Raw genomic sequence first — 16,437 nt, forward strand, 5'->3', positions numbered from 1 at the left:
TCTCCAACCATATAAAGCATCCAAAAATGTGTGTATTACAGAAAGCTTCACACAGAAAAATGTGGGAAAATGCCTTCTATTAGGGAAATCTGCATCCAAAAACCTGTTTATTAGGTGACATGCATCTGAAAGTGCATAGAAATTTTCATGCAGACTTCTAAAAAATTTAAATCACAAACAGATGTCGAAAAGGGGTGAAGTAAAGTTAGAAAAATGAGAAATCTAGAAAGCAAAAGGGTCAGATTTATCCATCCCTAATATAAAACTATAATTCAAAAATAATGTGTAAGGAACAATCCAGTGCTGACTGACACAATCCCTCTGTGTAAAGCACTATATTATTCTATGGGGAATAAATCAGTCATTTGATTCTGTACCTGCAATCTGAAATGGCAAATCCAGGAGCAGTTTCACCACAGCTATTTGTCTTAGCCAGCCCTTAAAAGATGTTTATTGGGACGCGGGTGGCGCTGTGGGTAAAACCTCAGCGCCTAGGACTTGCCGATCGCATGGTTGGCGGTTCGAATCCCTGCAGTGGGGTGCGCTCCCGTCGTTCGGTCCCAGCGCCTGCCAACCTAGCAGTTCGAAAGCACCCCCAGGTGCAAGTAGATAAATAGGGACCGCTTACCAGCGGGAAGGTAAACGGCGTTCCGTGTGCTGCGCTGGCTTGCCAGATGCAGCTTGTCACGCTGGCCATGTGACCCGGAAGTGTCTGCGGACAGCGCTGGCTCCCGGCCTATAGAGTGAGATGAGCGCACAACCCTAGAGTCTGTCAAGACTGGCCCGTACGGGCAGGGGTACCTTTAAAAGATGTTTAATACAAGTCTAGTGATTTGAGGTAACAGCCAGCATGTTACCATCTTGTCAGTTCTGTACTGCAGAATCCATAGATCATATTGATTATGAATGCACAGTTCAGATCCAATTATTTGTTTCACTCAGAAACTACAGCTTACTAATGAGCATAAACATTTAGTGCAAAGCATAAACAGTATTTTTTCTTTAAAAAAGCATCTACCACACACACAAATGAGAGCCCACCTGTTGTTCTATCAATAACCAACACAAAGAAACCTTCCATATCAGAAGAATCAGGTAATAGACAAGTCAAGTATACAGTGGATGCTCAGGTTGTGAACGTGATCCATGCGGGAAGCACGTTCGCAACCGGCAGAGTCCACAACCGACAGTGCCGCGTCTGCGCACGAATGGGTCATGATTCAGCGCTTCTGCGCATGCGCAAAGCGCGGAAACCCGGAAGTAACCTGTTCCGATACTTCCGGGTTCGGCGTGGTGCTCAACCCAAAATCGCGCAACCCAAAGTGTCTGTAACCCGAGGTATGACTGTTTAGGAATTAAGAAGGTCCACTTGCAGTTTGAGCTAATGCAAAAGTAGCCAACTTCTGTATAATTCTGTTGGCATCATTTGCCAACAAACCCCTGAATTTAATAACGTGGGCTAATTATCATTTCCCTTCAATGGAGCAGAAAGAAATTTATCACAGTTAGGGGAAATTTCAACAAATAATTAGATAAAATATCGATGTCACCAACACCACAAATGGAGATATGGTTATTTAAGCTGCAATGCTATACCGATTTATCTAAGTGGATGTGTAATCAGAATTATTCCCACATAGTTCCTTTCCACTGCTCCACTACCAACTTTTGTGGGTGGAATTACCCAATTTATCCCAGAATACTGAACAAAGATGGAGCGGGCAGGGTGGAAGAAGCATTAAAATTCTAATTTTAAAATGAAACTGCAAGACTTAGGGAAAGTATTCAAATGGGTTTTCTTATGAACAGCTCACTTATTCAAGTGCAGCCTGACTTTGTGGAACAGGATAAGAATCCAATGAAAAGAATACGCATTTGGTGCTGTCTTGGCACTAATCAAATGCGGTGAATAATTGACTCCATACCAAATGGCATACTGTCTAACATTTCTTAATTTTATACAAACCTGCCTCTGTGGGTTTGGTTTCTAACTGTAATTCTTTCTATGCACAACTGCCTGTGCAACATGTGCTCTAGCCAACCTCTTCTCCATACACATTCTACACCAGACGGGAGTAATAATTTTAACAGTATTGCATCAAGACAGTCTCCTAGCAAGGGATGCGGATGGCGCTGTGGTCTAAACCACAGACCCTAGGGCTTGCCGATCAGGTGGTTGACGGTTCGAATCCCCGCGACAGGGTGAGCTCCCGTTGCTTGGTCCCTGCTCCTGCTAACCTAGCAGTTTGAAAGCACATAAAAGTGCAAGTAGATAAATAGGAACCGCTCCGGTGGGAAGGTAAACGGCGTTTCTGTGCACTGCTCTGGTTCGCCAGAAGTGGCTTAGTCATGCTGGCCACATGACCCGGAAGCTGTACGCTGGCTCCCTAGGCCAATAAAACGAGATGAGCGCCCCAACCCCAGAATCGTCCATGACTGGACCTAATGGTCAGGGGTCCCTTTACCTTTACCTAGTCTCCTAGCAGACCATTTTGTTGTGCAACCCTTCTTCCCAAATGGAATCCAAGGCAAAACTGATTGAACAGTCACTGCCTTAGTGCAGGGAGATCAAAGTCAAATAGGATGGCATGACAAACACTCTCTGGTACAAGTGTAATTTGGACAGCGGCACACAGCGACCTTGAGCTAAGAAGCAACACGTTTTCCTCCTGTACAGAGGTGTTTTTCCCCACATGTGGAGAACATACAGTAACAGAAGTATTTGACCAAGACATTAGGCTTTACATTTTAAAGTTCTGCCTTGGAGTGGTTGTGATTTTAATAGATGAAGAGTGCTGATGATTCCTGAAAGCTCTATCTGGAACTATGCCAGAAGCAGAAATCTACGTGTGTGTCGTTTTTCAGCAGGAAGGGGGTAGAATAAGGGTAAAATCAAAGGAAACAGGCAAAAGAACCACTAGAACTCATGGTCAGATTAAGGAAATAAAAAGTTTGCTTTTCATTTCTTTTAGATTAATCACAGATGAATCGTAGAGTGTTAAAATGTAATGGCTTCCATCACCTGCTGAATTACCAAGCAGGTCACTAAAGGCCATAATTATTTAAGTTTATATTTCCTTGCTTTCTGGGATTTGCTTCTCCCTCCCAATCCTTTTTCCTTCTGCACCATATTTTAGATTGCAAGCCTGAGGGCAGTGACTCTTATGCTGGTAAACTGTGCTGGGTCCCTTGCATAGGCTGAATACTACGGCAAAGATGCTTTAAATAAATAAATCTTGTTTACAGAAGGAAAAAGGAAACTCATGTTTAAGAATGACACAGAATACAGTCCATCAAAATATTATACAATATCATGGATGGTTTCTAATACTTGAAGACTGGAAATATCCAAATTAGATCATCCAAACTGGAGTTAAGATTGTTACAGAATATACGCACAAACTGAAATAGTACTAATGTCTTCAGACACAAGACTATATATTTACAACACATTATATAAATTAAGAATCTAATAAACACAACACTTTTGTAATGCTGGATAGAAGTCACAAGACTAATCCGGTCTTGCAATAGATTATATACTTTGCCAAGACATACACATGCATTATATTACCAGTCTCGTTTGCAGACAGTAAAATCACCTCTGATCCCAAAGTAATTAATAAAACATTTTTGAGCACCGAATCTAACTTAAGAAATCCACCATGCAAGAAAATACATAAACACTGACAACTGCTGAGCAAAGTAGTATTATGGAGATTACCCAGCACAGATATAAACAGTGATTTGAAGTGATTACATTAAATGAATACAAAATGGGGAGGTGGGGTTGGTAACCCATATATGCTCCCACCAGTTGCATCAGAGCAAGTATTAAATATGTCAAGAAAATAAATTCATCTGTTTATCTTGAGAAGTCATCCAAATCTTAGTAAGATATTAATATTAAAATGGTCTCAAGGTAATACAAATAGAATTTGGGATTTCTCTCATTACACACAAAACCAAAATATTCTAAAAGATCACATGAAAAGTTCTGGATCAAATTTAAATGCTATTAGAGCAATTAATTGGGGCAGAAGACCAGAGTCAGGGTGGTAATGGAAAGTTTCCAAAACTAAATCCCTGCGCTTCTTACAGCTTTCAGATCACCCTTCTTCAGTATTTAAGTTCCCCTTAATTCTATGAAGTTTGGGGTGCAAAGTTACGGAATTTGCATGCACTCTATTCACTGTATAGAAGTGTCAGATTTTTAAAAATAAAATTCAAGACATTATAGATAAAACTAAGCAAAATTACAGGTATTCTAGTTTACTATATTGTTGGCAACAGGAATCCTAGGATACAGTGGTACCTCGGGTTAAGAACTTAATTCGTTCTGGAGGTCCATTCTTAACCTGAAACTGTTCTTAACCTGAGGTACCACTTTACCTAATGGGGCCTCCCGCTGCTGCTGTGCCACCGCTGTGCGACTTCTGTTCTCATCCTGAAGCAAAGTTCTTAACCCGAGGTACTATTTCTGGGTTAGCGGAGTCTGTAACCTGAAGCATCTGTAACCCGAGGTACCACTGTACTAGGACGCAAAGGTCCACTGCAAAAAGCTAAAGCAGTGATTGAGTGAGCTCACACAGGAAGTGTTTACGTAGAATCTTCTGTTCACACTCTGCATACCATAGCTAAACAGTTGAAACTAAGGAGAGGAATTCAAAGATAAATTTTCTTAAAGAGCTCAGTGCTTCAGAGCCTTCAATGGATTGTTACAACTATAGAACTTGATATGGCTATGACATTGGGGTTTGGTGGGATGTTCTCTCAGGGTCCTTTCCAACCCTGTGATTCTTGATTGTAAGCGTGGATCCACCAAAGTAGTCAAACCAGAAGGACTGGAAGTGGCAAAATGATAGGGAAATTGGTCACAGTCACTAGGTACTTCACAGCCACTTGTAAATCAAGGTTTATATTACCACTTCTCTCTCCTCCAGTGTCTGTGAGGTAATATATATCTAGGCACCATGACTAGCCTTATCCCTCATGGATACTTTTTTTTTAATCCCTGTTAGAGCCTTCCCAAATTGGTGGACATCACTACCTTTTGAGGTAGTGAATTCTAGTTTACTTATGTGCTGTCTTAAGAAGCATTTACTTTCATCTGTCCTGATTATTTTTCACTATACAATATCTACAATATTTGTCTGACTGCAACTGTAAACAGATTTAGCTGTACATATTGATGCACCATTAATATTTTTGTTGATATATGTGGGAGCTGTGCTCTCCAGTTTTTGCAACAGTCAGACCATCTCCATATACCCCCAATTGCACACAAAGCTGCACAGTGAAGGGGATTACGAATCTACGTAAACATTTTGGAGCACTCTTGGAGTTTTGGATCAGTATCCATGTGTGAGAGATTACTCTTCTAAAGTAATAATAAATTTATATATGTTTAGGTATGAAGAGGTTACTATATATCATATATAATAGGATTTGCTTACACAAAAAAAAAAAGGAATTTAGTTCAGTAACAACAGCACTTTAAAAACTGGAAGAGCAAAATCAAATCCACAAAATGAATTCTGACATGGCAAATATGGCCCATGTTGTTGCTATTGAACACCTGGCTTTTAGACCTACCTGCAGTATGCCAATTTTTCTTTTTTTTTAAATAGCTTAAATTGCCCTTCTGGAATTAATGAATAAAATGTTCAAAACAAGTTCTCTTCCCTCCCTGCTCACCTCTATATTCTCTCTTTAGTTTCCCCTATCGTAGCCTCTTTATTCTTTGCCATTTTTTTTCCTTTGGGTACTTTCACAGAGCCAACATTGGCGTCAAGCCCAGGGCTTACTTTGTGCCAGATGTATTCCGTAAACATGCATCAAGATGGCAATTGGATAGTGAGATGATGGTGAAGTTCATACTGGGACTTTCCAGTAAATCTTATTCTATTTCCATTTCCGACTTCTCTTTCTTAAGCTCTTATTTTCTCTTCTCCCCTCTTTTCTTCTCTTTTGAATATAATTGCTACGGAATAATAACCTCTGATTGTAATACTCTAAGCTTTATGATGATATTAATATTCTGAGCTGTGCACTGAGATTCAAGGGGTTCAAAAGATTAATAGTATTAAGGTCTTCTACAAAAATCTTGCAGACCCCCTGGCCCTCCAGATGTTTTTGGACTCCAACTCCTATCTGCCACAGCCAGCAGGACCAGTTAGTAGGGATGGTGGGAGTTGTTCAACAACAACTGGAAGGCCATGGGCTCCTCATTCCTGCTCTAAACCAAGAATTATACTCTTCAAGACTATTCAAGGTTAATTAACGCAATTCATAGAATAGTAGGTTAAATGCTGGTATCACACTCTTCCCAGATCTAAGAGCAAACAGAGTAACAATTTCAGGCATCATATATTCCCATTCAGAATGTCCAGTCCCTACAGCCTTTTTGGAAGGATCAACAGCAGCAGATTCCAATTCATCTCTCAAAGTTGTATGTACATAAAGCTGATGCTTTGTCAACTGCAGTGATACCAGTACGCTTCATAGAATAATTCAATCCACTGAAGAGAACCTCATTCAAGAGAGTCAGATTTGGACCGGACCCATTGTACTTCAAAAGCAACTTTGTCTAATTTATGTGAATTAACATGCTTAATAAAAAACACCCACACCCCCAGGATAAGCCCTAATCCATTTGCCCAATAAGTTAAATCACCAACAGCAAACAGCAGAGATTTCTTAGTTAGGAACTCTCTCCTGAAGGAAAGCCTGCCAGAACCCAAACCTTTAGACTTTTATGAAACCTATAGTAAATATTTGTATTCAGACATAAGTTCTAAAACATGATTGGGTTACCAACTGATTCACTTACCAATAATATTTACATTTCTTACCTGTGTCCCTATAGTCTCCTGAAAGCATCGCCCAAGCTGGGTTTTAGCAGAAATAGGATACACATGCGAAATAGGATGCTGGTGAGAGTAGGTTGAAGGCACTTTCTGGGTCTTCTGAAATGGTAGACTTTGATAAGAAACCTGGGAATGTCCTGATTGGGATGGCTTTGCCTTCTGTCCTGTTGATGTGCTATCAATCCTTGAAACCTGGTGAAAGTGCACTGAAGCTTCGGGGGGATGTTTCACATGGATGTTCACAATGTTAGGAGGAAATTTCACTGGAAAAAGAAACAGAAAGGAAAATATAGAAAATCTCCAAACAAGGATGGTTGTTGTTAAGCTCCGCCAATACAAAAAAATTAGGGGATGAAATGGACTGGCCCAGGGGCAGCAAGGGGGGGGGGAATGAAGTGGATCCCCGCTGTGACAGTGAGGAAGCAGGTGTGTTCCTAGATCAGGCTTCCTCAACCTCGGCCCTCCAGATGTTTTTGGCCTACAACTCCCATGATCCCTAGCTAGCAGGACCAGTAGTTAGGGATGATGGGAATTGTAGTGTCAAAACATCTGAGGTTGAGGAAGCCTGTCCTAGATGCATGCATCTACAGAGACTCTTTTGGGAATGGAGTGTGAAATTTGGAACCTCTGATTCACAACTGGAGGAGGGGTGCAAAGAAAAATGGATGGGCTCCCATTTGTCATTTGAACCTGTCATTTGAGCCCCAAAGTAGCTGTTGATATATCTGAACTGAGAACTCTGTGAAATCCCAAAACAAAGAGAAAAATAGCACTAGCTACACGAAAGAGCAGGGATGGCTACTCTCAGGGCCGTCTTAAGCATATCTGGCGCCGTGGTGCAAGGATCCCTCCGGCGCCCCCCACCCCATGTCTCCCTCCAGGCAGGTAGCGGCTGAAGGGCGGCGGCACAGGATGGCGGAGGCAGGCGAGGGCGGCGAGCTGATGCCAGGAGGCACCGCATTCAGCCTCTGCCTCTTCCCGGGCACCCTCCAATACTTGGTGCCGTGGTGCCCCGTGCCACTAGCCTCTATGGCTAAGACACCCTTGGCTACTCTAAAAAAATGGTTTTGTGATTAGCAGCCTTAATATTCACTGGGAGAGCAGGATTATTTTAATCAACAGCTGCTGACTTGCTTTAAAAATTCAGTGTTAAGTATAGACTCTTCTCTGGGTAATATTGTAGCTTCAATCTTGCATACAAAAATGACATCACAGCTGTCAACTAGCAGCTATAATCTAAGTGCCCTTTTGACCTACCATGACCATCCAGCAATGTTCAACCAATTTTAAATGATCAAAGCAAATAGGGTGCTTTCATATGGTCTCTCTCATATATCCCTGGATTCCTATCTGACAACCAAGATAATAAAAAGGCAAACAGAAGGAAAATATATTTTCTTAAAAGAGACAGGGATAACATCTCGGATGTCAGTTCCATTTTGAAAGTGAGATTTTTTTCGCTTCAGAATGAATGAAAATACCTTATCAAACAGCCTTTCAAGAACTGTTCCTTTTAATTCTCTGAACTTTCTAAGGAAAATAGTATTCTGTCATTCAGATAGGCTCAGAATTTCAGCTATGTTTAAAGCTATGTGGACAGATGTTATGACTGTCTCTGGTAGTCTGGCAGCCAAAATTAAAAAAAGTAAAACCACAGCCAATAGGGAAAATCATTTACCTTTTACTCCTTGCTGCCCAGGCATAGTCAGTGGTAAAGTATGCGTGGAATGGATGACATGCGATCCCACCGCCTTGTTTGCTTGCTGAGGATTATGATAAAATTTTGGAGCGCTGCCACTCTGCACTGGGATCTGACAAAGTTTACCAGTGTAATTAGGAGGGCACTGGCACTTATCTCTTGAACTACACTGGCCTCCATTCATGCAAGGAAGGTGGCAAATAACTGAAAGAAGAAAGAAAAACAGAGAGAGATTGGTGTTAATTTCTCTTCAGTCACATTTTTAGTACTGTCACCTATTCAATCATCCTGTTTAATGACTGACAGGCATATCCTCACTTGTGTAACTTTGACCATTTGCCAGAATGAATCTTTTTTACTTGAAACATAATTTTCATTGACTAGCAAAACATAGCATGTTATATATTAATGGAATGTTATATTTGCAATAATTCTACAAGGCATTATATACTGTACCTTTCAAAGACTCCAGTGCCAAGTACACTTATTTTGAAGTAAGCACCATTGAAAGACTTACCAATTCAAGCACTTGCATCTCAGGATATGATTGTTGGACAGAGACTGCACGGCCGAATGCATAGTAAAATTGCTAATTTGAGTTATAAGAAGCAAGTCTCTTAATTTTACCTGTACCGTAACTATTGAGAAATATGTAGCAAGTGCTTAATAGCACTGCTTAGAACTAGGGTTTTATCTCTTTTAGGAGATGGGGGGGGGGGGCAATATTGTGGCGGTCCTGAATCCCACAGTTCAGGAGCAAGTTGTGCAAATGTAGAGAACCAACATGTGAAATAGCAGAGAGAACATGGAGAGCAAATGCACACCAGTGTCTTTCTGCTACTATAAAAGGCCAGTATCTGATGAAGAATGTGCATGTTTTCTACTAAGAGGAGAATTCCAACTGAGACACATAATTCACTAGACTTATAAAAAGACTGGTGTAATAAACTATTGGATAGGCTACATAGCAGAAATATTTTTTTAAAATATGCACATATTGCCATATATGTACTATTAGATCTTTAAGATATGTCAAACACAAATGATTTTAAAGTCAAGACTGCAAATATTTATTTATTAGATTGATATTATTACTAAATGTAATAGCAAATGTACTAAATATAGACCCAACGGCCATTCTATTTTTCTTCTTATTCTGGACATGAATGAAAACAGCACAAAGTGGTTGAACAATGGATGATCACAAAATTACTCAGTACAGCAATCATCACTTCTTTTGTTTTTGTTTTTTGCAAGTAGACAGGCATCATATCCTAACAAAGAACCGGTTGTCCATTTGCATTAAATTTTGCTGGAACTTGCTGCCTTAGTTTAAATCATTCTCATTTTAGGATTTATTTCACTGAGAAATAAGGTGGGCTGAGGCAGCTTCCTTAGGAGGCAGAAGCCGAAGAGTGTCCGTCCCCACAAGGGCCCCTCAACCACCCCTGGCAAAGAAGCAGTGCCAGCAGCGGAACCAGTTTTTGGTGAGATCTCATGGAGCACAGAAGTTCTCTTGAGTTTACAATGGAACACGCCATCACTGCTACTTTGCCTCCACACAACCAAGGTAAGGGAGCCTTTGGCAAGGGCAGTGTGCCAGGGCACATTCCATTTCACAGGCGGTGAAACAGGATGTGCCAACCCTAGAAGGGGCTCAAGGCGGCATGCATATTCCAATCTACCCATTTCGTTCTCACAACAAACTTATGTAGTATGATAGGTTGCCAGATGGTGACTGGTGCAAGTTCACCCAGTAAGCTTCATGGCTAAGAGAATTTAAACCCTGGTCTCCTAGAATCTAGTCCAGCACTCCAACTACACCACATTGGCTGTCCCGGTGAAATTATCAAGAGCATTTGAAATACTGCTGTTCAAGGAGATATGCATTACTGGAGCTTATCAGAGCAGCAGTGGAACAGTTATAGATTTTTTAAAAAACTATTTACAGAAAAATATAGGTGGCGCTGTGGGACGCAGGTGGCGCTGTGGGTAAAAGCCTCAGCGCCTAGGGCTTGCCGATCGAAAGGTCGGCGGTTCGAATCCCTGCGGCGGGGTGCGCTCCCGTCGTTCGGTCCCAGCGCCTGCCAACCTAGCAGTTCGAAAGCACCCCCGGGTAAACGGCGTTTCCGTGTGCGGCTCTGGCTCGCCAGAGCAGCGATGTCACGCTGGCCACGTGACCCGGAAGTGTCTCCGGACAGCGCTGGCCCCCGGCCTCTTGAGTGAGATGGGCGCACGACCCTAGAGTCTGGCAAGACTGGCCCGTACGGGCAGGGGTACCTTTACCTTTACTATAGCTCTCTCTGTGTGTATATGCTGCAATATATGTGGAAAAATCATTTTCCTTCCCATTTTTTATTGTGATAATGCTTCTATAAATAGGCAGAAGTTAGCAATACACCAAATGCTATAGCATACAGGTGTATGATTTCCTGTATAAAAGGCTTACAGAAGCAGAACATTCGATCCTCCATCCTGTAAAGTTTAAGACTTTTTTTTTAATGTTGCAAAAATTGTCCACGTGCTGCATTAGCAGCACTGAACTGGGCATGAAGACAGAACTGAACAAAATGAAACAATACCAATATATTTCTCAGAAAGGCTGAAAACAGAGCGGAACTGCAGAAAACAGACAAAATGGTACAGTACTCATATTCTCAGTTAGTAACTCCTCTGTAATTCCTACATCACATGTGAAGATTCTCCTTCATAAAGGAAAATATATCTAAATATACTAGACAATCTTTTCTGAAACATTTTTTCTGTTCAGTACTAGTAAAACTATGAGCACAAGATTAACTTCATTTACTGTATGAAACAGAATTGTACATAACACCCCAGTGGAAATATAAAATTGACTACTCTCTTTGTATACAAAGAGACAAAACTGCTTCCTTGCAGCTGTTAACTTCAATGAGCCACATTATTATTATTATTATTATTATTATTATTAAATTTATATCTTCCCATCTGGCTGGGTTTCCCCAGCCACTGTGGTCAGCTTACAACATATATAAAAACACAACAAAACATTAAGCTTTTTTAAAAAAAAATCCTATACAAGCACCAAATAAACCAATAGAAACCAACAACAACAACAAAAATATAAATAACAATAATAACAACAATAATAAACAGTTTAGAGTTATACTTAAATTAAAATAACCGCCAACCCCAATGAAACATTTAACAAACACCAACCCGGCAAAAACAAAACAGAGGAACCAAAATTAGAACCGTTTAAAACATTTAAATACATTTTAGCCAGTTGCTCCAACCCTAGAGTTGTTCCGGCAGTGTTCTAGTCGCCTTCCAGGAGCCTTTTAGCTGTTCAGGGTGAGTGTGGGCCCTAACCCATAGGCCAGGTGGAAATGGGCATTGCAGCAGGGAGTGGCCTTCCTTCCAGCACTCACGGCAGCAGCAACTGCTGGGCCATGGTTACAAATTTCAGCTGGAGAATTGCATGCAGATAATGCTTAAGAAGGGACGCGGGTGGCGCTGTGGGTTAAACCACAGAGCCTAGGACTTGCCAATCAGAAGGTCGGCGGTTCAAATCCCCGCAACGGGGTCAGCTCCCATTGCTCGGTCCCTGCTCCTGCCAACCTAGCAGTTCGAAAGCACGTCAAAGTGCAAGTAGATAAATAGGTACCGCTCTGGCGGGAAGGTAAACGGCATTTCCGTGAGCTGCTCTGGTTCGCGAGAAGCGGCTTAGTTATGCTGTACGCCGGCTCCCTCAGCCAATAAAGCGAGATGAGCGCCGCAACCCTAGAGTCGTCCACGACTGGACCTAATGGTCAGGGGTCCCTTTACCTTTTTAATGCTTAAGAGGAAGCTACATAGCACATCTTATCCTCCCAAAACAATTTCAAGGCATGTGGCTTCTGTATATACCAGGCAGAGGGCCTTCTCAGTAGTGGTGCCCGGCTTGTGGAACACCCTCCCATCAGATGTCAAGGAAATAAACAACTATCTGACTTTTAGAAGACATCTGAAGGCAACCCTGTATCAGGAATTTTTTAAATGTCTAATGCTTTACTTTTTTTTTAACGTGCTATAAGCCACCCAGAGTGGGCTTGGTCTTCTTCTTCTTCTTCCCTGCTCTCATCTCCCCTAAAGCCCATTTCTACCTGCAGCCATCCATGTAAGTGGCTGCTTGTAATGTAACCACGTGGGCAGAGTGCCATGTGGTAAGCCATCAATGCATCTAAAGAATTAGCAGGGAACACTCACCTATGGCCAAGAGGAAATCTAATTATCAGTGATGCAAGGCTTTTGGCTGCAGAAACTACTGAAGGAGAAACCTTTTTTAAAAATACCCATGCTGTCCTTGTATGCTCTGAATATTCATTGTGCTTAATGAAGCATTCAGTGAAATTAAAAAGCTTTCACAGCTTTAAACTATTAGGTCCAATTAAAGCCTCACTCACCAGTTCTGTTTCTGTGAAACCAACACAACCACCAAAGTTTAAGTATTATACTTTAGTTATTGTTCAGCCACTAAGTTAACAGATCAGGTCGGCATTGACAATGGAGCACACAATGAAGATTTAATGCACAAAAAGGAGGAGCAAAGAAGAAAAGCAGTATTAGGGGGGCTGAGCAACTTGTGACCAATAGTCTAATTTAAATGTTGAACAAAATGGCATGAAGCCATCTTGGTTCGTTAACAGGAAAATGTGAAAGTACGAGGAGGTCCTTTATTATACCAACTAAAGGTCACAAAAAATGAGCAACCCTTCCAGCTAATCACACTAGATGTTAAGCAAAAAACAAAAGTGGGAAGAAATAGAGCAGGGTAAAAGTCTTAAGTTTGTAAAAATGGAATGAAGGAAGCATTACACAAACTTCATTAGGTTATGTCAGCCTTCCCTAACATGGTGTGCTCAGATGTTTTCAACTGCATTTCAGATTTAGCTAATGTGACCAATTGTTATAGATAACGGGACCTGTAGTTCAAAACATCTAGAAGTCACCAGATTAGCAAATCATGGGTTAGGCCACCTTTGAGGCCACAAGATTTCAAATATTACAGCAAAATAGATACTTTCCTTTTTGAAATTTAGAAGGCCAGCACTTGTTTGATTCTGCTTCCATTATTGTATTCCTTTCCTCCCCTCCTTTCTAGCAAAGCAGGATATGTAGGGATAGGAAGAAGGGAAGAGACTCATCAGAGTCCCAGGTGTGTTTCATGCACCTAATGCATATAGCAGGCACATCCAACAGGTAGATCGTGGGCCCCCTGCAAAGAAGCTCAACAAGTTTGGTTCCCAAAATAGGGCTTTCCTTCCTAAAAAAAAGCTCAACAACTTAGAACTGAATCCAAAAAAGGGGGGTAGATAACTGCCAGTCTTTAACTCTGTGAGTAGATCGCAGTCTCTTGGGAGTTGGCCACCCCTGGTATATCGGATATGTCCAGCACTACCTTGCTCCTGTGAAAATGGATTTTCCCGCCTTCATTTTAGCAGCAATTTGCAATGCGCTTTGAAGTACCAACTTCAGAACTTCAAATCACCTTACATCTTAAGTCATTGTGAAGCCAGGTGACTGACAGGTTGGAACCCAGAGCATTTGTCAAATCTGGCACACAAGAGTAATCCTGATAAGGATCTGGACTGTGGAGTGAAAATGTTCCTCCACCTCTAAACAGAGCAATGTGTAAATGATAGCACCATCTTTTATGGTTTGGCTTTCCATTCAGGCGCTTACTGTTAATGTGCCATAGCACTAGGCTCTCTAAGACTCTCTGAATCTGAATAATCTACTGTTAACAACATATCTTGGTTTTAAAATAGCCTAGCAAATATCTGCTTTAATGCATTAATCAGAAACATCAGAAAGTTAAAAGCAAATGTATGAAGTTAGATTATCCAAGTTATCAGAGAGATTTACAATTGCCAGAACAAAAATAGCAGCCTGCTTTATCATGCTTGTCCTCACTGCAAAGGTGAGCATGCACTTTACAAATCCATAAAACAGATTTTGGGTAATTCACCATGGCAAATGGTAGTATTTTTATCAGTTATTTGTCAGAATGGTTCTTGTGTTTGGATTTGAGTTATTCAAACTTGGCATGGACTTCAGCATCTAGGAAAACGTTGGCAAAACAAGTCAGAACTGGTAGAATATTTCATTTGAATCCAACCTCACATAGAACTGTAACTTTCAATATAAGACAGTCAACAGTTTTACTTTTGTTTCATTTGCTTTATCCGACACATATCACCAGGTACATTATATGCAAATATAAACTATTGCACAGTAAAGTTCATTTCTCTTCTCTTTGTGTATGGGTTTGCTATGAACACAGGATAAATTACCAGTGCCACTAGATTAGGAATTAAATTAGGAACTAAATTGGGAAAGGTATCTGCTAGGGCTATGAGAAATCCCATAAGGTAGTTAAAAAATACTATCCATGTATGGTAACTATGAATGTGAGAATGCTACAGGAAAGTTATGCTTCAACAAAACATTCGCTATGGGATGAATCACTATTCAATGTGATAAAAAAAATTCCTAGAACAATAATTAGTTTAGGCTAGTAAGACACTCTGATGCATAATAAACTATGGAGCTGGATACCTTCTAGACATGCCCATGCTAAAACAAAGGATTACATTACTTTAATCATATTCTCCTATGGCATAAAGTCCCTGAAACTGTGTGGATCAGGCGGGGTGGTGGTGTCAGAAAGTGTGTGCGGATGTCCCGCTTTCCCATCCCCAAAGTTGGACAGTGTGCTATATTTTTAAGTGTTTTTTGAATACGTTCACTTGTTTCATGTTTTGAAATGGCAACACACTGGGTATAGCAGGCGAAAGCTGCATCATACCTATTTATGTCCAATGTTGGATAGACCACAAATAGCTCGGTGGTATAGCACATCCTTTGCATGAGAAGGTCTTAGTTACAAACTCTGGCATCTTTAGTTAAAGAGGTCAGGTAGGACCCTGGAATTAGGAAGAGTTAGTAAGAATAGAGCATCCAGCAATCTGGATGGACAAAGAGTGTGAACTGGTGTTCTATTCAAAGTACCAACAAAGAGTTCAATTCTTTATTTAAATTTTTGAAGTAACACTTGACTGGGGCAGAAGTGGTTAATATATGTTTGGGGAAATTCAGATTAAGCGGTTAATGTGCATAACCACGAGCCATTGTGGACATTCAACGGGTCACACGAAGAATGTGAACATACTGATTGGGAAATGTGCACAATTTCCTTTTAATTGATGGATGCACATTCTGAATGAAACCCTGTGAATGTGTACAACAGCCAGTTATTATGTACATTAACTGCTCAACTTTCATTCCCCTTAACACACACATTGTTCATTCCATATACTGTATTGTATAATACTAGATAACTCCGTTATGATTGGCGAATTATATACTATATAAAAAAAACATTAGATGGGGAGGTTTTTTTGCTTTTGGCAGTATAACTGGTGTTATGGCAATGGAGGGGTAGGATGGACAAAGAAACAATTATATTATGAAAACTAAGCACCAAGTGTCTGGCACTAGTTGCCAAAAAAGTTTTAAAGCCTTGTCCCGCTTTTACACAAATACTTCTACAAGCTGTTTTGTCTGACTTTATGCGTCCTCTTAATCTGCTTTCCCTGGCACAGAACCCCTTTTATGTCATCACACTCCCCCTTCCCCCATGCTATTTGAAATATATGCTTGACTAGCTAAGGTATTGACATATCAGCAGCAACCAAATCATTCTGCAGATATCACAGTTTTATTATTGTCCCTTGAACTCTGTTGGATTCCATATAAACTATGGAACAACAGAAAAAGACATAGGTGCTCTGTTACAGGCAAAATGGAAGAAATGCAAATAAAGCGGGAAAATGCATGGTTCGG

The 16,437-nt window shown here is 40.8% G+C and overlaps 1 protein-coding gene across 8 annotated transcripts in view; it reads right to left on the bottom strand.

The window, feature by feature from the left end:
* The window catches only part of LTBP1 (latent transforming growth factor beta binding protein 1), a 185,948-nt gene that overhangs the window by 107,473 nt on the left and 62,038 nt on the right, over positions 1 to 16,437 (bottom strand). For all 8 annotated transcript variants that reach the window (XM_028724280.2, XM_028724279.2, XM_077925685.1 and 5 more), the window contains exons 6-7: positions 8,548 to 8,772; positions 6,855 to 7,132 (exon numbers count right to left, since the gene is read on the bottom strand). In XM_028724280.2, the coding sequence (XP_028580113.2) occupies positions 6,855 to 7,132; positions 8,548 to 8,772 (503 nt within the window). The remainder of the gene's footprint in view (positions 1 to 6,854; positions 7,133 to 8,547; positions 8,773 to 16,437) is intronic.

The sequence above is a fragment of the Podarcis muralis genome, chromosome 3 (assembly GCF_964188315.1).
Source record: "Podarcis muralis chromosome 3, rPodMur119.hap1.1, whole genome shotgun sequence".
Taxonomy (NCBI): Eukaryota; Metazoa; Chordata; class Lepidosauria; order Squamata; family Lacertidae; genus Podarcis; species Podarcis muralis.